Genomic DNA, 24554 nt, shown 5'->3' on the forward strand with positions numbered 1-24554 from the left:
TAGTGGATAGTGGGTTTGGAATCAATCTAATGCCAGAATTTACCATGTCAAGCGTCAACCTTAGGTCTGCAGCCTACCCGCCCTGCTCCATTTACTGTTACATTGGCAGACGAGAGGACAGTCTACCCTGTGGGCATAGTAGAGAAGGTGCCTTTGAGGGTACAAGACTTCACATTTAGCTTGGATTTTGTGGTGGTCAGTCTTCCTCAGGTGGAGGGAGGATTTCCTTTACTGATTGGTAGACCATGGTTGCGGCATACTAAGGCACTTCGCGATTGGGGAAACGACGCCATGTGGATACATACTCCTGGCTCCCAAATGCAACCAATTCGGCACTCGAAGGAGGGATGGATCCAGTGGCTCATCACAGCTCATTGTCAGTACAGTCCAATCCCGACCCTGAGCAGCCCATCCCACCTGACGGGTCTAACGAGGATCTGCTACAGTGGTTGGAAGCTACCACATCGATGCCATGCTATGTGGTCTCTATTCAAAACTCACCTGTGCCGCCAGTAACACTCTCTCTTTCAACTCTCCTCAGGCGGACACAAGTGTCCAAAGTCTTTAAGCAGACAGTAGACCAGTCGAAGAAGTAAGCGTGTCAGCCCCAAATTATCATGCTTCGAATGACCCGCCGATGGAAGCCCTCATTCTTGGGGAACCTATAACACATTACTAAAGGGGAAAGAAATCTCCTCTGCATGCACTCGCCAAAGATCTCCCCCTTCCTTTTGCATCTCCCAGGTCGGACGCCCCGCCCCTTCAAAAGCACTCTGTTATGTCTCGGTCTGAAGATTTACCCTTCGAGGAGCTTCCACCAGGATGGTTACAAGAAGAGTATACGGAGTTTCCAATCGATCAAACACCTGCACATGATGTCTCGAAGCTCCAGGAGGCAGCTCACCTCTCATCTTCGGAAGCACCCTCTCCAGCTACACCCCCTGACCCGATCAAAGAGGTCAACCTGGGAGATCCTGACAACTCTCAACACGTACTCTTAGCAGCTTGGTTATGGGAGCATCCTGCATTACTCAAACAGGTAGTCTCTTTCATACACTCTTTTAAAGATGTTTTTGCTTGGTCCTACAAGGATTTGGAGAGGATCCCACCAGAATTGGGTGTCCACACTATACCTCTGGTTGAAGGGGCTAAGCCTGTAAGAGGCCGAGCTTACAAGCTCAACCCGAAGTATGCTGAGGCGGTCAAGTCAGAGTTAGAAAAAATGCAAGAGGCAGGATCATTGTACCTGTGGAGCACTTTGAGTGGTTATCACCCATGGTGATAGCGCCTAAGAAGCAGTCCAACAGTGTGCGTAGATTACCGCGCTCTGAATAAGGTAACTATCCCAGATGGTTTCCCAACACCTTTCACTGAGCGTGTGCTTGAAGATGTAGCAGGGCATGTATTGTACAGTTTCATGGATGGGTTTAGTGGATACAATCAGTTGGGCATCCATCCAGGTGATCAGCTGAAAACGGCCTTTGTGACTCCCTGGGGTATTTTTATCTACACTAGAATGTCTTTTGGGTTGAAAAATGCTTCACCTTCTTTCAATAGGGCGGTATATCTCATCTTTAGTCCTCTGCTTACGGATCATCTTCACATCTTCATGGACGATTTTTCGACCTTCTCAGGTGCTCAATGTTCAACCCCAGTGGAAAATCTAGAGGAACACCTCGCTCAACTCTCTGCTGTCTTCCTCAGGTGCAGAGAGGCACGCCTAAAGCTAAATCCTAACAAATGTCATTTTTTGGTTACTAAGGGCACACTTCTAGGCCATGTGGTGTCTGCCAAATGTTTAGCGCCTGACCCAGAGAAGATCGTGACAATCTTAAAGTTACCACCTCCCATCAACCCAAAAGGGGTGCAAAGCTTTGTAGGCCACACAGGTTATCATCGCAGGTTTATACGCATGTATGCACAAGTGGCTCAACTCCTAACCCGCCTAACCGGTGCTATTGTTCCCTTTCAATGGTCAAATGCAGAGGATGAAGCTTTTGCATACCTCAAAAAACGCCTCACTGAAGCGCCTATCTTAATAGCTCTCGACTGGTCTCTAACCTTTCATGTGCATACTGATGCCAATCAACTGGCTGTGGGTGCGGTGCTGACTCAGCCTAGTAAGGAGTACAACCTGGATCGCCCTGTTCACTATGCGAGTCGCCTACTCACCAAGGCAGAGCGCAACTATAGTACCACAGAAAGGGAAGGTTTAGCTATTGTGTATGCTCTGCAAAAATTTCGGCATTATTTATTAGGGGTCCACTTCATAGTTATTACTGATCACCATGCCTTGCAATATCTGCTCAACAAGCCGCAAGTTGCAGGTAGAGTATGGCGATGGCTACTCTTATTTCAAGAGTTTGATTTTGAAGTGGTACTCAGGCCCGGCAAACATCATGTCCTTGCCGACCACCTTTCTCGCGTTCACATTGGTGAAGAAGCAACGGGGGTTGCTGACGACTTTCCCGATAGCAGTCTCTTTAAGGTGGATACCACTCCGGAATGGTACGGCAATGTTTTGCATCTGCTTTCTACTGGCCTGTACCCAGAGAACGCTTCTCCACTGCAAAAGAGACGACTGTTGCTAAAGTCTAGGCCATTCACTCTGATTGGGGGCCTGCTATACAAGTCAGGACGGGATGGTGTTCTGAGGCGGTGTGTCTCCCCTCATGAAGTCGAGTATATTTTGGAGGATGCCCACAGTGGTCCCACTGGTGGCCATTACCCTGGTCATATTACTGCCCAGAAGATTCTTTAGTGTGGCTTATGGTGGCCCTATATTTTTTGCGATGCAATTGCCTATGTAAAAGTATGTGATATATGTCAGCGCTGTGGCCCTAAACCAAGCAAGCAGTCAATCCGTCCTGTGCAGGTCTCTATGGCATGGCAGCCCTTTGAGAGATGGGGCATTGATTTTGTAGGTGCATGTAGCCGGGCTACAGTGTCACTTCACAGGACATACAGTTGGACAGTGGGTTACACTGGGACTGGTTCACACTGGACGCACCTTGGTCTGGGAGTGACACGTGGTAGGGTACCTACCTACGACCGACGGTGTTCTAGTGGACCTCTTGGCCAGGTCACCACATGGCTGACATTTATGAGCCGGGTGGTACATATGAGTAGTAGCGGTTGGTGATCATCTTCTTCTTCACCTTTGGTCCAGCATCGTGGGGGAGGTAGCGAGTCTTACACAGAGCACTGCTTTACCATCCCTGCACATCTGAGCCTCGACACCCCCATTTGTACCTGTGAGTCCTGGGCTATAGCTGAGTGTGCTGCCACGCTAGAGTCTGTACATGGTTCTTTGAGCTAGTCGAGTCCACATGTTCTGGTCCACTGTTGTGTCTCTGTTGTTATCCATTGTTTCTGTGTTTCATTCTGTTTGAGAGAGTTTTCATTTGTTTGAGTGAGATTGTCACTCACATTGCACTGAGGGGCACCCACACTGTAGAGAGCACGACACATTATCCGCGCTACAGGTGCTCTCATTTTGGCGATCATGCTGGGGACCTCAACTGAAGTCTCACTCTGTGGAGTAGCTGGGTTCTTCGCTTCGCCTGTGCAGCCTGTTGGTCTGGGCCAGTTTCACCCTTGACAGCTTAATCTAGCTGGTCTAGTCTCTCGCCTTGTTGGTCTGGTCCTCTCTAGCCCTGGGCCACCCAGTGCTCGTCCTGGTCTAGTCCTTGTCGTCCCTGGTCTAGTCCTTCCTTGTCTTGGTCCAGGCCAGGTGGTCTAGTCACTCGCCCTAGAGTCTAGACCAATGTTCAGCCAAGTGAAGGTTGTCTTGCCCAAAGCTTGGTGGGGTTGGCAGTTACTGCATGACACATACAAGGAGGTCTTTGGAGCATCAAAGTGCACTACTGAGTCCTCTGAAGTACTACCACAGACGGCGTCAACCCTTGGTGCCCAGTAGAAGCATATTAACCCCATCACCCATACCTACTCATACGGCTACCTCCATTCCTTCGACCGGTTCTACATCCTCCAGGTCACCTTCTCCTGTAAGGCTCTCCCCCATTTTGTTACAGCAAGCTAGTGAGCAATAGACTCAGGAGCAAGAGGCCATGGAGGAGCTCACAAGTGTTCTGGCAAAGGTGAACATCAAGTTCCCTACCTTTAAAGGTCTCTCCGCAGAAGATGCAGACGACCATGCTCGGAGGTTTGTCTCTCTCTGCAGAGGTCGTGGCCTCAACAGAGAAGACGCATAACTGGTGCTCTTCCCGTCCACCTTGGATGGTCTTGCAGATAAATGGTACAGTCAGTTTGCTGAAAACCACTTTACTACTTGGACCATGTTAAGACAGCAGTTCTGTGAAGCTTTCCGACCAGGGGATTATCAAGAGAAGATTCTAGATGAGTTGGCCAACCTGTTGCTCCAGCCCAAGGAGACATTTGCAGAGCTCATGACCAGAACAAAGTCCCTGGTCGCCAAGCTGCCTCAGCAACCAGGGGAATTCATGGTGAAGAAATGGGTAGAGAAGGCTTTGCCTAAAACGTCTCAACAAAAGCTCAAAGAAAGTCTCCGTCCTGAAGCCAGTCCGGAGGACTTTGTTGCTACTGCTACTAGAATAGAGGGAGCAAGAAGGAAGTTCACTAACTCTCCTCAGTTAGATACTGCCCCTGTACTCGTGGACAGTCCATCAGATCCTTTAACTTCTTTACGCAGGGAACTGGAAGCCCTAAAGTTACAGCGAGCTCTTCAAGAGGAGAGGTCCTTCTCTCTTAAACACGAGAAGCCTCCACATCACGAGGCATTGGAACAGATTAAGCGCGAGCTAGAAGAGCTCAAGTGTGAGCAAGAGACTAAGGCTACGGTTTGGTGTAGCTCATGCCGCTCTCCAGGGCACCCTCTGCAGGAATGCCCCCTTCGGGTTTACTGCCACTTCTGTGAAAAATGTGGACATGAGGACAAGGATTGCTACTACCTAAAGGGATTGCACAAAATACAGCAAAGTCTTGGTCCTTCTCTCCAACAAGGGTTAGCACCATCATCCAACATGGTTTCCCACTACGGCCATCCCAACTATATGCCACCTTTGCTCAATAACCCTGCTGTCCAAGGTATGTCAAGTACTTTCCCGACTCAAAGTTTTTATAATGCTAATGCCACCTCAACCCCTCAAAGCTTCTACACTTCAGCCTCCAACTCCATGCAGCAACCACCTCGTCCCCCGTTTCGTCCTCCCAATCGGCCCATACTCTGCTACAGATGCGGAGAATATGGGCATTATCAGAGCAAATGCTCTCTGCCAGAAGGCTCTTCTCCGTGCCAACTTTGCCCTGAGGCTCAGGATCACTACACTAAGGATTGTCCAAAACAACGCGCCTCTACCTCTGCGAGCCCAAGTCAGAGCCAACTTGAATTCACCTTTCCCAAGATCAATTTGATAGCAGTTAGTACCAACCCCAAGCCACCACTTTCTGCCCATATGATTGCCTCTCAAGACAAGTTGCAGCTGGTAGAGGAGCCAGCTGGTGTCCTCACACGAGCTCAGAGGGCAGCCCTCGGCCTCAATCTTCGAGCAGGTACAGCCCTTTCCTCCCCAATGCCTACACCTCCTCCAGTAGCTGACATGCCATCCCCTAGTGCTAAGAAAGGATCTTTTACTATGCTCTCCGATATTGATGGGGCTTTCTTAGAAGCAGTTGCTGACTTACAAAAGATCAAGGAAACTGAGAAGACGCTGATCCCAAGAGAAAAACCTACAGCAGAGACTATATTGAAGAATACCTTTCACCAAGTGTCATTGTATGACATGCTTCGACTAGATGCGAGTTTCAGAAGTGACACCCTTGCAGTTATTCAGTCACTTTACCCTGGAGCAGGTCCTAGTGGCGGGCACCTCCCAGTGCGACAGTCAGAGTCCTATATGATATCCAATCCTGCTGCCCCACTCACTGATTATAGAAGCCCTCGCCTGACAGTGTCCGTTTTGGGTCGACAATTCTCAGGAGTGATAGTGGATGGTGGATCTGGCATCAACCTGATGCCCGAGTTCACTATGTTAGCTCTAGGTCTACAACCTACTCGCCCTGCCCCCTTCACAGTTACATTGGCCGACCAACGGACAGTCTACCCAGTGGGTATAGTGGACAATGTGCCTCTACAGGTACAGGACTTTACTTTTAACTTGGATTTTGTTGTGGTTCGTCTTCCACAGGTGGAGGGTGGATTTCCCTTGCTCATCGGAAGGCCATGGCTGCGACACACTAAAGCACTTCATGATTGGGGCAACGATGCCATGTGGATACATACTCCTGGCTCCCTGATGCAACCAATTCGCCTAGAAGGAGGCATGGATCCCATCGTGCAACATAGTTCCTTGTCTTCAGCAACCAGCCTCGAGTTGGAACAGCCTACTCCACTTGATGGGTCAGATGAAGATCTGTTGGAATGGTTGGATGCTACCAAATCTATGCCCTGTTTTGGAGTTTCAATTCACTCTTTGCTTGAAAGTACACCCTCTTCCAATGGTGTACCTTCAAACATCAGGAGTTCAACCCCCTTTAAACATCAGCCCCATTGGTGTCTGCTTCTCCAACCAGAACGAAGCTAACCTCTGTGTCTAGCCAACTCCCTTCACAGAGCAGGTCCTGCTTGATGTGCTGGATGAATTCCCTACTCCTGCTCGTTGTCTTGCTGAGAATAGTTGGTTCTGTCCTCAATCTGCACTTTCATAATGCTCTGACCTTCCTCGCCCTTACCAACACACCCTCGCCCCTACCCACCCCCTCACACACTCTCGCCCCTACCCTCCCCTACTCGCCCCTACCCTATCCCTACTCGCCCCTACCCACCCCCTCACACACCCTCGCCCCTACCCACCCTCCCCCTCTTGCCCCTACCCACCCCCTCACCCCCTCTCGCCCCTATCTAGCTCTTATCCTCGCCCCTACCCACCCCCTTCACCCTCGCCCCTACCCTCCCCCTCCCCCTCCCCGCTCTCGTCCCTACCCACCCCCTCCTTCACCCTCGCCTCTACCCTCCACACCCTAGCCCCTACCCACCCTTCCCCCTCGCCCCTACCCCCTCCCCACCCTCGCGCCTACCCACCCCCTCCCCCTCTCGCCCCTACCCTCTCCTACCCTCGCCCCTATCTAGCCCTTCCCACCCTCGCCCCTATCTAGCCCTCAACACCCTCGCCCCTACCCACCCTTCCCACCCACTCCCCGTCCCCCTCGCCCCTATCTAGCCCTCCCCACCCCTCTCAAGTTCAGCAAGTGAAGGCCCTTTCATTCTGCATTCATCATGGAGCTTAACACTATTTGCCGTGTTACTCGGGTTTATCGTTATCCCTCTTTTCGAGAAGAGTGTTGTTGCAAAAAGAGTGGCAAGGGTCATCTGCAACTACGAGCATGGCCCAGGCTATGCAATCATACATACTGGGGTTCCTGCCTAGTTAGAGGCTTAAGGCGATTGCAAGCAGTGCAGTGTTTTAAACTCCACTTTTGAGGTATGTAAGGTCATGGGCCTAACACCTGCTTCAGAAAGATGTACGGATGCAGTACCTAGTGGTTTTCCTTCACAGTTTTTTCAGTATTCCTCACCGAGACGGTGAGCGGTCTTGTGGTGGGCAACCTGTAGCTGGGCTACAGTCACTTCACAGGACATACAGTTGGACAGTGGGTTACACTGGGACTGGTTCACACTGGACGCACCTTGGTGTGGGAGTGACACGTGGTAGGGTACCTACCTACGACCGACGGTGTTCTAGTGGACCTCCTGGCCAGGTCACCACATGGCTGACATTTATGAGCCGTTGGTGGCTCTTTACGGTGGTACATATGAGTAGTAGCGGTTGGTGATCATCATCTTCTTCTTCACCTTTGGTCCAACATCGTGGGGGAGGTAGCGAGTCTTACACAGAGCACTGCTTTACCATCCCTGCACATCTGAGCCTCGACACCCCCATTTGTACCTGTGAGTCCTGGGCTGGAGCTGAGTGTGTTGCCACTCCAGAGTCTATACATGGTTCTTTGAGCTAGTCGAGTCCACATGTTCTAGTCCACTGTTGTGTCTCTGTTGTTATCCATTGTTTCTGTGTTTCATTCTGTTTGAGAGAGTTTTCATTTTTTTGAGTGAGATTGTCACGCACATTGCACTGAGGGGCACCCACACTGTAGAGAGCACGACACATCATCCGCGCTACAGGTGCTCTCTTCACCTTTGGTCCAGCATCGTGGGGGAGGTAGCGAGTCTTACACAGAGCACTGCTTTACCATCCTTGCACATCTGAGCCTCGACACCCCCATTTGTACCTGTGAGTCCTGGGTTGGAGCTGAGTGTGCTGCCACGCCAAAGTCTGTACATGGTTCTTTAAGCTAGTCGAGTCCACATGTTTTGGTCCACTATTGTGTCTCTGTTGTTAACCATTGTTTCTGTGTTTCATTCTGTTTGAGAGAGTTTTCATTTGTTTGAGTGAGATTGTCACGCACGTTGCACTGAGGGGCACCCACACTGTAGAGAGCACGACACATTATCCGCGCTACAGTCCAATTACTCCCTCCGCCCAACCTGGCAATCGGAAGTATCTCTTGGTGGCTACAGATTATGCAACAAAGTGGGCAGAGGTACTGGCGACAACGGACTGCACTGGCACTACAGTAGCCAAGTTTCTCTACGAAAATATTTTGTGCAGGTTTGGATGTCCCTTGGAAATCACCAGTGACAGGGGTAGTCACTTTGTGAATGAAACAATTTCAACCTTGCTTGCCAACTACAAGATTTTTCACCGAAAATCTTGTTCCTATTACCCTAGAGCAAACAGGCAGGCAGAGAGCACTAATAAGGTTCTGATAGCAGTCCTGCGGAAAGCATGTCATCTTCATCCTTCAACTTGGGCTCAAGCTATCCACGGCACCCTTTGGGCATATCGAACTTCTTTCAAAGCCACAACCAATCACACCCCATTTCAATTAGCTTTCGGTTTGGAAGCGATAGCACCCTTTGAATTCAACTCAGGATCTCCGCGAGTCGGTAGTCTGCGTGCAAATGGAGATTTGGGGTCGGCATCTGTATCTCGTCTTTTCCTTCTGGATGAAAGCCGAAGTTTGGCTTCTCTGGCTCTGGAAGCAGAGCAGCTTCATCGTAAAGCCTGGCATGACCGCCATCTCAGAAAGCCGCAAATAACGCAAGGAGCACTGGTGGTACTTTATCAAGCTAAGTTTCTGAGAAAAGCAAAGAAGTTGGTCCCAGCATGGCAAGGACCATATAAGGTGATGGAGATTTTACCCCACGGAGCTGTACTATTAGCCACCCTCGAAGGAGTTCGGCTGCCTTTAGTCAATGGATCTAGGATCAAATGCTATCATGCTTAAGCTGACGATCAACGGTCTAAAATCGAGTGTTGATCTTTGCCGACTCCTGAACCCTTAAATAACTTCGGAATCACTATCTTCGGCATCCCTGCTGTTCTTTTTCATCCTATCTCATACACCCTCTCCTTATACAGCCCTCCTTCTGCTGACTCTGTTGCGTTCAATGAGCCTGATTCTAGAATTGGATAAACCCTCCCCTTCACTCTCTGTCCTCAATCTCTGTCTGTTACCTATGTAACCCCTCTTCTGTGTTGTGTGTAGGAATGATTCTAGTCTTGGCATAACCTATCCTCCTCAACTTTGACTCATGGCCTTTTTCAAAGCACAAAATTCTGTTGATCTATAACGTCTCAAGTAAAACTAAGCTCTTTTGCTATGCATAAATGCCTTAGTATTCTTGAGTGGGGTATTTATGAAGGTACCCTGTTCACTAGCAATTTTACTTCGCGTTTTATCTGCCACGGATTCTTTCAGAGCGGTTAGATGATCTCCGATTCTGGGAATCTTTCCTGCTCGTGCCTTGCTAGTCCATTTGCCTGTTTGGTGCTTCTGATGTCCTCTCACTCATTCTCTTTGCTTCTGAGTCAGGCCTGAAAATTGCAGGGCACCCTTACCCATCCTAGGGAAGGGAAATTTTCAAGAGTGCCCGTCCCATGGGAAGGGTTGTTTGGCATTTCGACCTTCAAAATGAAGGGCAAAATTTTCCATGCCCTTTCGATCAAATCTTTACCAAAATCCAATTTTTTCACATGTGTTTTCAAACAATTGTAACTTGTAAAGAAAATTCTGAAGTACAATGAGAAAGGGTGCACTTTGAAAACATTGCGTAGCAATACTAAATATCATCTTCTACAAGATACACAATGAGCAAGAGAAGTAGAAATAAGTTGTAAATGGAACATGCAAATACTTGGAGCTTGAAATGTCCTGCAATGCAGCCGTGACGACATCATATATCTTGATTTTTGTTAGGATGTACCCTTTGCTAGAATTGTAACCATGAAGAGTCTCCTCTTGAGTTACAGACCTTCCATTGTTGAGCTCATGAAGTTACCTCTATCACTATTCTCTTTGTGAAGCTAGGGTAGACATCTCTTCAAACTTCCAGCTTCCAAGTTCCCTCTAAGTCGTTCTCGTCCCCTAAGAATCACCAATGGCAAAAAATAAGATTCTTATAATATTATATAACAACATAAATTGTAGCATCCTAATCATCAGACATGGTGCCATCTTAAACATGATGAAGTGATAAGTACGGGTTCATATAAATGGGCTTTGGGAGCATGCCTAACAAACCAGGAGGCTAGCACTATGTGAATCATGATTCGTGAAGGAGCCTTGAGGCTTGAAGGACCTTTGCAATCTTAGACTCTGGAGTCGTTGGACTCACAACCTAGAGGTTCCCAAGGGACTCTCGAGGGCAGCTTGCAGTTCCATGGATGATGGGAGAGCTCTAGGAAATTCTGGAATCTAGAGCTTGTAGTTGATTCTGAGTTTGAGCCCTTGTAAGAATCAATCGATATCTGAGAACAACTTTAAAAGATTTTGCATAGCAAATCAAATTGTGGAGCATCAAGAGTGCTTAATCTTTATTCCCTCCGTAATTTCTTTCAATAAGGCATTATTCAGACATGCTTTGAGTTAATCTCTAGTGTACTTACCGTCTCTTTTTTCCCAACCCACTAGTCTTGATTACATGGAATCCCTCAAACCTCCTCATCTCAGTTGGAACTTGGATATAGAAGCTCTGTGTCAGCAGTTGGTGGATGAGAGAGACGAGTGATGAGACTCGTCACTCAAGCCTGATGCCTTCATTAGAAAACTCACAAGCAATTGAATGTTCAATTCTCAAGTTCAAGCTTCGAACTTCAATCTTCGCACTTTGTTGCCTCTACAGTCTGCCCAACGTGTTGAAATTCCCTATATTAAAAAGCATACTTGGAATTCCCTATATTAAAAGGTATTTTACCCTAACTTTTTTTAAGGTGCATGGCAATGCATGCTTGAACACCCTTCAAAATCAGATTCTATACTCATTGGTGACTCTCAAAGTCCATAGAACGTCCTCTAGGTACAAGTCCAAAAGTCCCGATGCCAAGAATTGACATGATTAATCTCCGCAGGGCATTTTGAAAGGTTGCCCTTCCCTAGGAAGGCCTTGCAAAAATATGCCCTTCCTTGGGGCAGGGCCAGTCGATCAACCTGTCCTTCCTTAGGAAGGGCTATCATAAATTTACCCGGCGTGTGCAGGGCTAGCAGCAAAGGAAGGGCGGGAAGGGTTGCAATTTTCAGCCCTGTTCTGAGTGCCTCTAAAATATCAATCTCACCTCACCTCACCCTGAAGCCTTGTTGCCCTGACTCTCCCCTCACCCCTCCCTTGCCCTTTCTATCCACCAAGTATGGTAGATTGGTTATGCCATCTCATTTCCCTCTTGAATAACAGGTCTTGAGGTCTTGATTTCAACTCCTCGGTGGCTAGATCTTTAAGGTCTCTTGGGATAGTTTCCTACACGTTAAAACTCTCTTCTTCTTCTTCTTCAACTCTCTGCCCTCCACCGTCGCCCTTGCCTCTCCTCTCAACCCCCTCCCCTAGCCCTCGCCCTCGCCTCTAGCCCTCCCCCTATCTTCTCGCCTCTCTCCCTCCCCCCACCCTCGACCCTCGCCCTAGCCCTTATCCCTCCCCTCGCCCTCGCCCTTACCATCACTCTCGCCCTAGCCTCTCGCCTTACCCTTATCCCCTCGCCCCTCGCCCTACACTTATCCCCGCGCCCTCGCCCTTGCCCCTCCCCTCGCCCCTCGCCTCTCGTCCTACCCTTATACCCTCGCCCCTCGCCCTAGCCCTCCCCTCGCCCCTCGCCCTCGCCCTTACCCTCCCATCGCCCTCACCTCTCGACCTCCCATCCCCTCGCCCTCGCCCTCTTTCCAAATCGCCCTCGCTCGCCAGCTTTTCCCCGCTGCCCTCGCTCACCAGTGGCTTCCGCCACTTACTTTAACGCTAAAGCATACTTCAAAGGCGTTATTTTTCCCTGCGAAAAGCACTTCCCAACGAAAAGCAGATAGCGTCATTAATTGAAGCTGTGGTTCTCCATTCAGTCAGTCAGCTTCCATCGCTAGCCATCGCCAGTTCCTCTCTCTCTACGACATTCCTCTCTCTCTCTCTAGCTTGATCTCGACCTTGCTCTTGCTATAGTGAGACTTAACAATACAGGTTTGTAAGCATTCATCAATTGAAGATTCTCGGGCACAGTTTGTCAAGATGGTTCGTACTCGGAATAGAGAGAAGCATCTCCAGTCGGAGGAAGAGTCCTCTGCCTCTGGGGATAGCTCTGACGGTAAATCAGACTATACTCCTAGTTCAGAGCAGCTTTGAGAAGAATCTTCAGAGAAAGATTCACCCCGATCAGTCACTGTTGGCAAGGTCACCACTCTCCAGGTGCCTCGTCCTTCTGGTGCCATCTCGAAGGTACCTGTAGTAACGATCTATCATTTAGATACGTCGAACCTGGCACTCAAGGATGTGTTCTCTCAGCAGCAAATGATACACTTGGGTCTTCAAAGTTTGGCTCAGGCCGATTTGTCCTGCACAATCTCTAGTGCCAAGCTAAGTTCCCTCTTGCTCACTTTTCCAAAGCTAAATGGAACTACACTTACAGTGGAGGATATCGAACAGGCTATGGGAATATTGAATGCGCTGGCACCTTTGCCCGCCACCAAAACCTTCTCGAATCTCTCACCAGAAGAAACTGCAAATGCTTGCTAGGAACTGTTGCTGGACTCACATGCAGACTATCACAGGAGTCAGCAACTGTATTATTTTTTACTGCGCGCATCGGAAAGAATAGTGGTTTTATCTTCTCCAGGTTCTCCAACAATATGCGATGCTTTTTTTTTGTCTCTACCACTGCCTGCCGTATCCGTTTCACCATCTGCTGTTTAAAGCGCTACAGGACAGGGCAAAGCGTTTTCAGACTCAGCGTAAAGGGAAAGCAGAGAGGTTCAATTGCTATGCAGCCCCTATTATGTATTGGGTAGTGCAAATTATGCAGCAAAAGGAAGATGCAACAATTGTTCTCACCTTGCAAGATGAAGCCAAAGAACAAGAACAAGGCCGTCCCAAAATGGCCAATGGGAAAGGCACCTTGCGCAAGAGGGCAAAAGTACAAAAAGATTCGACGGAGCAGCTAGCAACACTACCCTTCTCCGAATCACAGGTCACAATCTCTGACGTCCATATTGCAACACCAACAGTGCGTATGACTACTACTGTGGCCACCTCTACTTTCACACCACCTCTTGTGAGACCCAAGTACTACGGGACTTACTTCGGCCTTCCAACTAGGTCACACTAGAAGGTATCCTATTGCTCACCATGCTGAAACAAAACCCGCCGTGCTCTTGAGAAGGGAATGCCCTACCCATCCAAAGGTGTAGGCTTTCTTGGATTTATGGTTTGCAAGTTCAATTGATGGGGTTTCACAGAGGTTACGTCGGAGATTTGACTAGAAAAGAATACCATTGTACAAGTCAGAGAAAGATGTATCAGCCAAAACCTTATTTCCATTGAGAAGTGAATGACAGATTACAAAGATTTTAAAGAGGATAGATTGTAAATTAGGAATGCCATCCTTCAATCAAGTGATGCAACATTTTTATTGTTATTAAAATCAAAGAAGATCTAATAGTCCAAACAAAATTACTCCCACCAAGTAGTGATTGACATGGTCAATAGAAGTGTCCAAGACGATACTATACGAAAGCCATTCGCTCGTCAAATCCATATTGTTTTGCACTTTTCAGTACCAAACGTAGCCAAATGACTTGAGAGTATGGCCGACTAATCCAAGCTTTAATTAGCTAATTGCAAGTTCAACGTGTGTCGGTCATGAGAAAAGTCATCAGCTTTACATTTGGTACTTTTGGTAACTGTTATGAGTGGGAAGTGGAAAGTGATGGTGTTGAGACACCCAGTAGTGATGAAAACCGAGTAGAAGTTGGGATACAATGGAGTCAACTGAGCCAAAAGCTGAATAGCCATGTCCTCCGAACTTATTTCCTAGTATGAAGTATCTCTTGCTGGAACTCTTGCATCTTGTTGATGTGATCCCTCATGGATACTTAGTCTCATCTAGGGTCCTCAACTGCATCTCCGTTGCCATATGCTTCATTGGAGAGAATCACTTATATCTGGAAGCAAGATGGTCCCAAATCTTCTTTGCATTGTTCACCAATTTGATATGATTGATCACCAATGGAGTACTGATAAGAGTGATGGAGGACTGAATTGGAGCATTGATATGATCCACAAAGCTGCACCAACCACATCCTCGGGCTTCTTGAAGTCAATGGTAACAAAGTACAGTGCAGGCAGTTTCTACAGCTATAGTGGAGTGACCATATATGATAATGCCTAGACTGTTGGACTAGGTGGATCCGTCTAGAAAGTTGGACTAGGTGGGCATACCCATGATGCTGATGTGGCTACTTTTGGACGAGCGCTTTGGTGGGAGGTGGACGAGTGATAGCTGGGCCATCAGTGTGGCCTAGGTCTATGTGGTCTATCATCAGCCACACATTTCTCATTGTGTATATATCATTCTTGGACATCATAAAAAGAAAGCCTTGGGCAGTGTATCAAATCTGGAGCACGACCTGCATAAGCTGCGTGAGACCAGAGGATGCTTGTAGTGAGAGGTCAAAGGCCTGTGATGTAAGATATCAACACAAGTAAGGTGCTGCCAGGGCGCTATGGAGAGGCTTCACTGAGAGAAATATGGAGCTGACGGTGTGGCTGATGTTGATGCCATGTGAGGAGCTGGTGAGATTGCTGGGTGAGCCAAGGTGCTCAACATGGCTAAACTAGCCCATATATGAAGAAATGGACTAAAAAGAAGAAGGTTGCACATAAGGCCGCTAACAATGAGTCTTTCTTGGGTACTCCTCTAGCCTACAAATGGATGAGTTTTTAGAGAATCAAATGGCTTGCGTCTTGCCTCCACTATATCTGCATAGATTGAAAGAGAAATTTTGGGCTTTAATGCAAATGGTAAACCTTGTGTGTCTTATGCTAACAGCTAGATGTACCATCAAGGGAGACGGATGAGGGATGGGGGCCTTTCTTCTGGGTTGGATGATAGCATTGAGTCCAGCATGGAGGCTAATGACTCCAAGATGTTGCCTGAGGCTATCTAGCCAGCTCAAGAAGAACAACAAAGCTAAGCTCAAGACTGTAAATAAGGACTCTTTCTCTTTTGATTTTTTCAAGGAAAAGTCTTTAAATGGTAGTGGTAACGGTCAATCTAGGAAATCTTCTCAATTGTCTTCTCCTTCTACCTGACTACCTCTTATACAAAGAATCAACAACTTTGGGTAAGGGTAGAGGAAATATTCTGATGAACCTAAACTCTCTTATGATGAAAAAGGGTGTTTCCATTGCCACAATAAAGGTAACATGAAAAAAGAGTTTCTTAAGAACGAAAATAAATCTGACTTTCTAGCAAAACCCGTTAGATTAACACCTTGAGTGTGGTGAGTAAGAAGCTAAGCAAGAGGAAACTTTTGATGATGAGGAACTGATGAGGTATTGTGGGTCACAGAAGTAGTTGGTCGTGTTTTTTGAATTTGGAAGTCCAATGTAATGATGAATGTGTTTTTCAACTCGCACATCTTCAGACTATCCCCATTTCCACATTTCCAGTGCAAGGGTTTTTTAAAGGCATGGATGCCTTTCTTATTCACGATAATTATGATGTAAATTTGGTCATTCAACAAGCACAATCTACCCATCATTTTGTAGTTTTTAAATTTGTTGAATGTGATGCTATTTTGGGCATAAAGTGGCTTTGTTGATTCAAACCCATCGTCGAGTCTCATCTCACGTCCGAGCGAAGAGAGAGCTACGCTTTTGCTACAACGAGACTAATGCTGCGGCTTAAGTTAAAGAGACGTGGAGTGATTTGTGATCAGTAGAATGTGCAAGGCTTTGCATCCCATGGTAAACAATCCATTATTGTATGCTTGAAATGGATTTGTTCGCTTGCAATAATGAGTGTTCACTAGGTGACAAATAGATGAAAACTACCCAAAAACAAATAATCACATTTTCTAGGACTATGCATAGAATTCATGATATGTAGCCAAACGATTCAAAACAACTCTTACAGGATGACAAGATATCAGAGCTGGAGTTGAAGTGTTTGCATTCTTTGCAAAAGCGGAAAGACCGAGCTTTGTCTGGGGGTAAACTGTCTGAAATTTAACCTCATTGACATTCAAAACAATTTGAGTTAAGTGGATGATTGTTGTGTCTTTTTCAATTAATGTCCAGTGCTTTTCGAAAGTAGTGATTTTTTATCACCAAGATCAGGCTGTTTGACGCCATTATCAAGTGCACGCGCTTCCTCCATGAGTGTTCACCTTAGATCTGCTCAGGCATTGGCAGAAAGGTATACTATGAAACATGTATTTTGAAAACTTTTCTTGGTTGTGTGTACTTGTTTGTCCAAGACTGAGCTTGTGTTGTACAGGTTGACACTGGGTGGTACTTTTATTTAATGCAATGATAATTTTACCTTGAATGTACGGCCGGTTTGGCAATTCTCTCGAATTAAATGCGCAGTCTAGCCATCACCACGCAAAAGCAAATCTCAAGCGAAACTGTTTAACTTATGCAAAGTTGTAGCCGTTTTACCACTGTTATAACATGGTATTAATTCCTCAGCCAGGGACTATTTTTCTGGCACTGGGTGAGCCCAGACCCTGAGCCTGAATAGCTGCAACACTTTATTTCATCTCCTTATCCTGCACTCCTTCCAGACCCAAGTCTAGGTAGGTGTTTCTGCTGAAAGGTCTGACTGCTTGGATCACCAATTGACACCAGATCCTCTGCTGCTGTCAACTTCAACGTAAAATTTTTAGAATCTGTTTTTTGCGTTTCCTCTAGTCTAGGTATATTAATGAATAACATGTGTGATTACTTTTACTGGTTGTTCTGACGGACTGCTCAAACAAGCTGCTTTCATCTTCACCCATTTCTCCCACAGTATTTCTGTGAAATTCTGTTCTAACTGAGATATGGTGGTTATACAAACAGGGATTTTATCTCATTGCCTAACTCAAGCAGGGAGTTAAGGGGCAGGCCGCTTGGGCCCCCTTTGCAAGACAGTTTACGGAGTCGCTTTTGCAAGGTAAGCAAGAGCTTGATGACACTTTGAAGTTATGTGATGGTGGTAACCTGGGTTCTACGGGAATGGAAAGCATGCCCAAATAGCTAGGTTTAAATGTATCATTTATTTCCGTTTTCCAATATAACATGTTTTTAAATTTGGATTGAATGTGCCTTTCACAGCAAACATCTGCCAAAGAAAACCAGGATTCCATTGTTTTAGAGAGTACCCAATTGCAAAGCAAGGTCGGAAAATGCCTGGAAGTGTTCATATTCATCTATTCTCCATTTCATTGAAATATTGTGATCAGTTAAGAATTATTAATACCATTGCGATGCTTGCGATGAAAACTTTCCATGTTTCAAATTCAGAAGGGCCCTCTTGAGCAAAAGCTAAGTGAGCAAGGTTTGACACCAATGTATGAGCCAAAATGCTCTGAAAGCGAGCAACTAGGCAGCTTATTGCCTCTTATTCCGGACGTATCAGATTTACGAGTTTTTCTTGTTTGTGCTGGTCCCAAGGGTGGTGGTCACATTCAATGCCACATAAGACGGGTTTTTAGCAGTTACAAACTGTACCCAAGGTGTGTTGCTCAAAATTATTACTACTTATTGAAAAATACTATTTATTTTCACCGAATCAATGCTTGCATTAAATGGTGCATGTTTCCCAGCTTCTTGCAGGCTAGTGTGGTGCAAAGGTCCCTGCTGGCTTCTGTGTAACTTAGTCACCCCTAATTGATTCTCTTCTCAAGATTCTACTCCTCACCAACAGAGGTAGGTTTCAGCTTTGTAGATCACTGCTTGGGATGAGTAGGAAACTGGTATCTTGTGTTTATCTCGACCAAATAGAAGGCACATGAACCACAAAAATAGAGGATGTAGGAGGCTTGCCTGCCAGACATCAAGAGTGGTGCGCTATGCAGTTTGTGGTCATTTGTACTTCCACATTTCCACACGCAGAGTACAAGTGACTGCCTACACACACAGCTTTTCTTTTATAATAGTAATATCATTTGATTCACTAATGGGAAACCTCAAAACGAGGAGAAACCCATGGAAAGCATTACAAGCGGTAAAAAAAAAACAGTCAAAGTAGAGCTCATAGTGAAGAGGGGAGAGCTCATTCAAATCCCGAGCAAATTTAAGAGACTGTTGAAGGGAGGTTTTGAAGAGGAATACATAACCATCTGAACCTGCTGGAACATGAGATAATTACGTGCTTTCCAAACTGTCCAAAGCATCCAAAATCTAACCCAATCGAAAAAGTATGCATACAGTGGAAGTAGCAGTCTGTGCAGGAGCTTGTTGCACTGGCGCTTGCTGTAACACAGTGGATGAGAAGTTTATTGATGGGGGTAATTGGGGAGGTGTAGAACTGGTTGAGGGGGAAGGTAGGGGTAATGGGGCTGGTGGACTTCTGTTTGGCACGAAGGGTTGACTCTTCCTGTGGTAGTACTTCAAAGGACTTAGTAGTGGGCTTTGTCGCTCTTTTGAATGCCTTGTATGTGTCATGCAGTAACCAAAAGCCCACCCAAGCTTTGAGCACGAAGACCTTTACTTATTGCACACTGGTCGAGACTCCACTAGACCAGAGCGAGTGACTAGACCTCCTGGCCAAACCTGGACGAGAGAGGACTAGACCGAGCCTACTCCTGATAGACCTGGATGAGAGAGAAATAGACACAGCCTAGAGAGTACTAGACCAAGACAAGAGACTAGACAAGCAGGTCTAGACGAGCAGGTTGAAAACTGGACGAGCAGGTTGACAACTGGACGAGCAGGTTGAAAACTGAGCAGGTCGAGGGAAAACTAGACGGAACCAAGCTGAGGCAGGCCCTGACCTGTGCAAACAAACCGAGTGATACAGGGAGCTGAAACCAGGTAGCTCCTCGACTTTCACGGAGTGAGACTTCAGTTGAGGTCCCACCGGGCGTGCCAAAATGAGAGCACCTATAGCGGAGATAATGTGTCGTGCCCTCTGTAGTGGGTGCTCCTCAGTGCAGCGTGCGTGAGATCTCATTGCACAGAATCCAAACACAAAAGACAATGAACAAGCAACAACAACACGACTCAATAGTGAACCTGAACATGAACAACATGAACATCGACTAACTCAAAGAAACCAATACAGACTTTGGCATGGCAGCACACAAAACTCCAACCCATATCTCATGGGTACAGTGGGGGTGTCGAGGCTCAACTGTGCAGGGATGGTGCAGACGTGCCGTGTATACGTCAAGATAATAGATTCTAGACGACTGACCACACAAAGTAGATGATATCGATCGCATGTCCGACCTTGGACCCACCCACTCATATTAAGAAGCCACCAACGGCTAGTAGATATCCCAATCCAGCTAAGCCTATCTCCAAATTGAGGGGGTGGTGATCGGGCCTCGGTGTCCACTAGACCACCATCCGTATCACTTGCCACGTGTCACTGCCTAGCGAGAGTCCGTCTAGTGTGAACTCCTGACCAACTGTGACCAACTGAACTAACCGTCTGTCCTACACCAGTGACACTGTAGCCCTGTTACAACAATCTCATCAGGCTTCACTATCTCACCTGGCCATAATATAGAGTGCCAATCCCTTTGGTGCAAGCAAAAGTTAGATTTTCGGAAGTCAACATGCAAACCAACAGCCAACCCATAAACATGTAAACACATCCTCTGGTTGATTTCTAAGCAAGAACATGGAGTCGTCAGCATATGCTTGCGCCACAAAATGATTACAAGATGGTAATTCCAATCCATGCAATTAGCCAAATACCGTCAAGGAGTCCAAATACAACAACAAAGGGTGCGTAGCAATAGCATACAACATAGCACGGAAAGGGCATCCTTGTCTAACCGATCGACCAAGATCCCAGAACTAAATAAGCTCACCATGAATTATTTCCAAAGATTGACTATGCTCATAAGGAAAATAGACTACACGACGTATTCTGGACTCAAAGCCCAAGGCCGCCATTATGTGTAATGAAGTCCCGATGAACAGTGTCGAATGCTTTCTCTATATCAACCTGCATGATAAGTACATCTTGCTTACTATATTTTGCATACTCAATGCCGATGGAAGCATTGACAATATTATCCATAATGTGTCGGCGAGGAATGAATCCATTTTGAGCAGGATGTATGCCGGAAAACAAATGATCTTTCATGCATGTAGCTAACATTTTCAACATCAATTTGCAAATGACCGGCATAGCGTAATAGGGCGCCAATGTGAGAAGGATTTACATAGTTCTTGCTTGGGCAACAATTTCACCAGTCATTCTTTCCATGATTGCGGCATATATTGTGTAGTCCAAACATGATTTATCATGAAAAGTAGAGACTGCTTAAGGGATTCCCAAAAGCGAAGGAAAAATTCAACCGTAAGACCGTCCTATCCAGGTGATTTCCAATGACCAAGATGTAACAAACTATTGTGCAGTTCGGCTTCAATAAAGTTGGCCTCAAGAGTAGCTACATCATCCATCGTCAATAGGATGTACGTATGACAACAGTAACTATTTGGCTTGCGAAACCTCGCTCGAGGGAGCCTCAGGAGACACAAAAACCTGTTGAAAATGATTCACCATGGAATTTGCTAACTGAATTTTATTGGAATTCCATTGCCCATTATCATCCTTGACTCTTTTAATGACCACAAATTGTGCGAATGGTGCAAATGCTTAAAAAATTGTTTTGACGAACAACCTTTATCCGTGAAAGTATACTGTCTCGATCTAATCTTCCATTTTTCAAGTTTTCTCCTATTATTATGCATCAAAGAGACTTTAGCTGCACATAACTTCTCTTTCTCGAAAAAGGAAGATTGAAGAGTTCAAGGAGGAAGCGTTTTTTTCCATCCGCTCGCTACTGTTGTTGGCCCCCCCCTGCTGCCCCTGCGCTGCCTCCACTCCCGCCTACCCCAGCGCGCTGCCCCCCATTCCCGCCGCTCCTGTGCGCTGCCCGACAGCCACCCGCTGCCCCCTCTTGGTATCGCGTTGCCTTGCGGGCCGCCTGCTGCCTGCCTGCGCGTTGCCATTCTCCCCCCCCCCCCCCACACATCCCGCTTGCACTCCCACACAATATACAGCCCCTCCCCCCCCCCCCCCCCCCCCCTTCTTTTTTTTCCTGCATATTGGCTCGTGTAGCATTTGTCCTTTTGGGCAAGTGCTCGACGCTCGTCTGCAGACCTTCTCCACCGCTCGTTCGTTTCGCCACAGCAGTAGACACAGATGGAGGCTCCAGCTCCGCCCCAGAGGGACTCGCCCGAAGCCCCCTCGCCCGACCTCGTTGAGCCCATTATCTGACTTGCTCTTTCGCCGGCAAAGCAAGCGAGCCTTGGCGCAGAGGTAGAGCGATTGCAGGCGACTTATGTCATCTGCAAGATTCTTGGCACCCGACCTAGCAGAGGAGAGTTGCGTGACCTTCTCCAGGCCCGCCTTCTTGCAGAGGTGGGCAAGATCCTGGACGTGCAGATACTCGGACGAGGCTACTACCAGATCGAGTTTGAGACCTCAGAGATGACGTCCAAGGTCATCACCAGGAGTCCACTGACCATCCGAGCAGCACGTGCCCACTTTCGACAATGGAGACATGGTTTCGACCCTGCTTCGGATGTTCTAGTAGAGGAGGCAGACATCCCCATCTCGGTCTGCTTTCCGGGTTTGCGGAGGGAGTACTTACCACTTCTATCCAGGATCGGCTCAGCCATTGGGACTGTCCTGGAGACACCTCGTACGCAGCATCAGTAGCTACCAAGGCGGCTGGCATTCCCTCAGTTCGAGTTTTGGTCAGAGACACTCACACGCTCCCGAAGGTTATTCTTTTGCCTCGGGTGAGTGGGGGTTGGTTTAGACAGAGTGTGGAGTATTTGGGCCTCCCGAACCAGTGCTTCATTTGTTGACAGATGGGCCATCTAGCGAAGGCCTGTCCACGGAGGAGGCCTCGACCTACACCACAGCCTCAGCCCCAGCTTGCGAGGGCTGGCCCGTAGCCATAGACAGAGACACAGCGCACACATGTAGAGCCACCCTCAGAGCCTGGGGCTCCAGCGGAGGAGGGATGGCAGCAAGCCCGTGGTAGATGACGACAGGAGCCACAGTGTCAGCCTGGCACTCAGAGTGGCCCTCAGGCGCCTACTCAGCAGCAGTGGGTTCCCACGGGGAACCGCTTTGGTCCTCTTGAGCAGGAGGAGGTTTCTGCTCCAGCCCCCACCCCAACTTCACCCTCGACAGCCTCTCCCCCCCCAGAGTTCCCCCCCTCTTCCTCCCCCCCGCCTTCTGCTCCCGCCGCCTCTTCACCTCGCCCCTCTACCTCTGTCGCCCCCTCCCGCCCCTCTTCTCCACCGCTTCCCCCAGCTCCTTCTCCCCCCCCTCCTACTCCAGTTCCACAGTCGACCCAGGGGGCCAGGGCCTTCTCCGGCGGCTAGGAGATCTCTTGGCAGCGCCTTTGCTACGAGTCGCCTAGCGAGAGAGGGTCAGCCTTTCTTACGGCCTTCTCTGCAGGTACAAACATCTTCCCTTGCAGCTATCCCTCGTGGTCTGACGAGCATTGACATCCGGCGCCGCTGGGACTTCTTTGGCTACGGCTTCACTCCTTTTCTCGGCGATCCCTCAGCAGACCATGAGGCAGGCTGCTATAGGGTCCATGCTCTGTTCCTTGCCGCTAGGGGGACAGAGGCCTTGGACTCAGCAGTTGGTTTCTCCTTCCCCCTTTGCTCAGTGTTGGGATGGTTGCATACACAGGTCCTAGAGTTCTCTCACCACATGGGAGAACTAGGAGTTACAGACATGCTACAGACTTTGTGGCCATTGGCCAAGTTTGCGGTGACACCCTTAGACTCAGCATGATGTAGGCACATTGTGGTTTACTTCTTTGCTGATACATAGTGTTTGCCATGCTATGTATACATTCATGAGGACTCCTGGACAGAGGAGGTTGCTTTACGCACGGCTCGCTCTGCTTGGGCTTTGGCTAGGCACTCATTGCAGTCACGCCTATCTAGAGGACGCTTGGATGCGGATTACTCCCCATCCAAGCCAGCCTCGAACATAGCCCGTCTAGCTGCTGCGGCAACATCTGTTCTCTCTCGCTCCCCATGAGGACCGTCTCATGGAATGTGCAGGGACTAGGTGGGCCCCAGTTTCAGCGTCAGCGGGGCTGATTGCGTAAGGAGCTTCAGCGTTGCCTTGTGGGAGGAGAGATTGATCTCCTTATGCTTCAGGAGCACCATCTGTGTGAGAGCCGCATTCGGCGATGTGGTTAGCTTTTGCGTGGACGATATGATACTTTTTGGTCAGTTGCTTTTGGACCTGGAGGCATCCAGGGTGGGGTATGTATGACTATTGTGGACTCATTGCAGCAGGCCATTGTGAGCAGAGGGATTATTGTGCCAAGCAGGGCTCAGTGGATTACTATGCAGGTTCAGGGTGGCCTAGTGGGTTTCCTGAACCTCTATGCGTCCAATGTGGCGAGTGCTCGTGTAGAGTTTTGGTCACAGATTGTTGAGTCTCTGCCGCAGGCAAATCATTGGTGCATAGGAGGGGACTTCAACATGTTGGAGGTGTAACATTTAATGGCCTAAAAACTTGTGTGTAGCGGAAATTAGCATGAACATAGTGGGCATTTCATTAGAGTAGATTGCTAATGAGAATTACAAGAGTGCTTGGGTGGAGAGAGCAACAAAAAGCACAACACCTAGTTAGATAGCATGAACAATACTTTCAAAAGAGAGAGAAATTAAGCTATTGACAACAGTTGAGGACCGGATTTTCATGGAGCCGGTCCCCCCTCCAAAAGGCTTTGTATTATGGTTTCTCCCAACAAGAGAGACATTGTACAATACAATTCTTTGTGTTCCTTCAAGACTAGCTAGTGCAATGAAGATCAAAGCTTCATGCACTAAGCAAAACACTTATCAAACACAACATCAATTATATCCGGTCTCAGACCCAAGACCTCACACACCTTCGAAGATGGTGAGAGCTAGCGGGGTATGAGAGTAGATTGAGAGGAAGAAGGAGTATTCCTACGAGAAAGATGTACATCTCCTCACATAATCACTCATA

The 24554-nt window shown here is 47.7% G+C and overlaps 1 protein-coding gene across 8 annotated transcripts in view; it reads left to right on the forward strand.

Moving 5' to 3' along the window:
* Positions 1 to 24554, forward strand: part of LOC147459719 (uncharacterized) — a 196741-nt gene that overhangs the window by 18177 nt on the left and 154010 nt on the right. For 6 of the 8 annotated variants that reach the window (XR_015187903.1, XM_086510939.1, XM_086510941.1 and 3 more), the window contains exons 3-7: positions 16485 to 16560; positions 16649 to 16766; positions 17414 to 17507; positions 17669 to 17731; positions 17858 to 18069. Coding sequence is in view for 7 of the 8 variants with exons in the window: in XM_086510939.1 (XP_086367065.1) it covers positions 16485 to 16560; positions 16649 to 16766; positions 17414 to 17507; positions 17669 to 17731; positions 17858 to 18069 (563 nt within the window). In the remaining variant the exon portion in view is untranslated. Of the gene's footprint in view, positions 1 to 15395; positions 16316 to 16484; positions 16561 to 16648; positions 16767 to 17413; positions 17508 to 17668; positions 17732 to 17857; positions 18070 to 24554 lie in introns of all 8 variants that reach the window. The other 2 variants (XM_086510944.1, XM_086510945.1) reach the window with 2 other exon arrangements.

The sequence above is a fragment of the Adiantum capillus-veneris genome, chromosome 4 (genome assembly GCF_014529385.1).
Source record: "Adiantum capillus-veneris isolate H3 chromosome 4, ASM1452938v2, whole genome shotgun sequence".
In the NCBI taxonomy this organism is placed as follows: Eukaryota; Viridiplantae; Streptophyta; class Polypodiopsida; order Polypodiales; family Pteridaceae; genus Adiantum; species Adiantum capillus-veneris.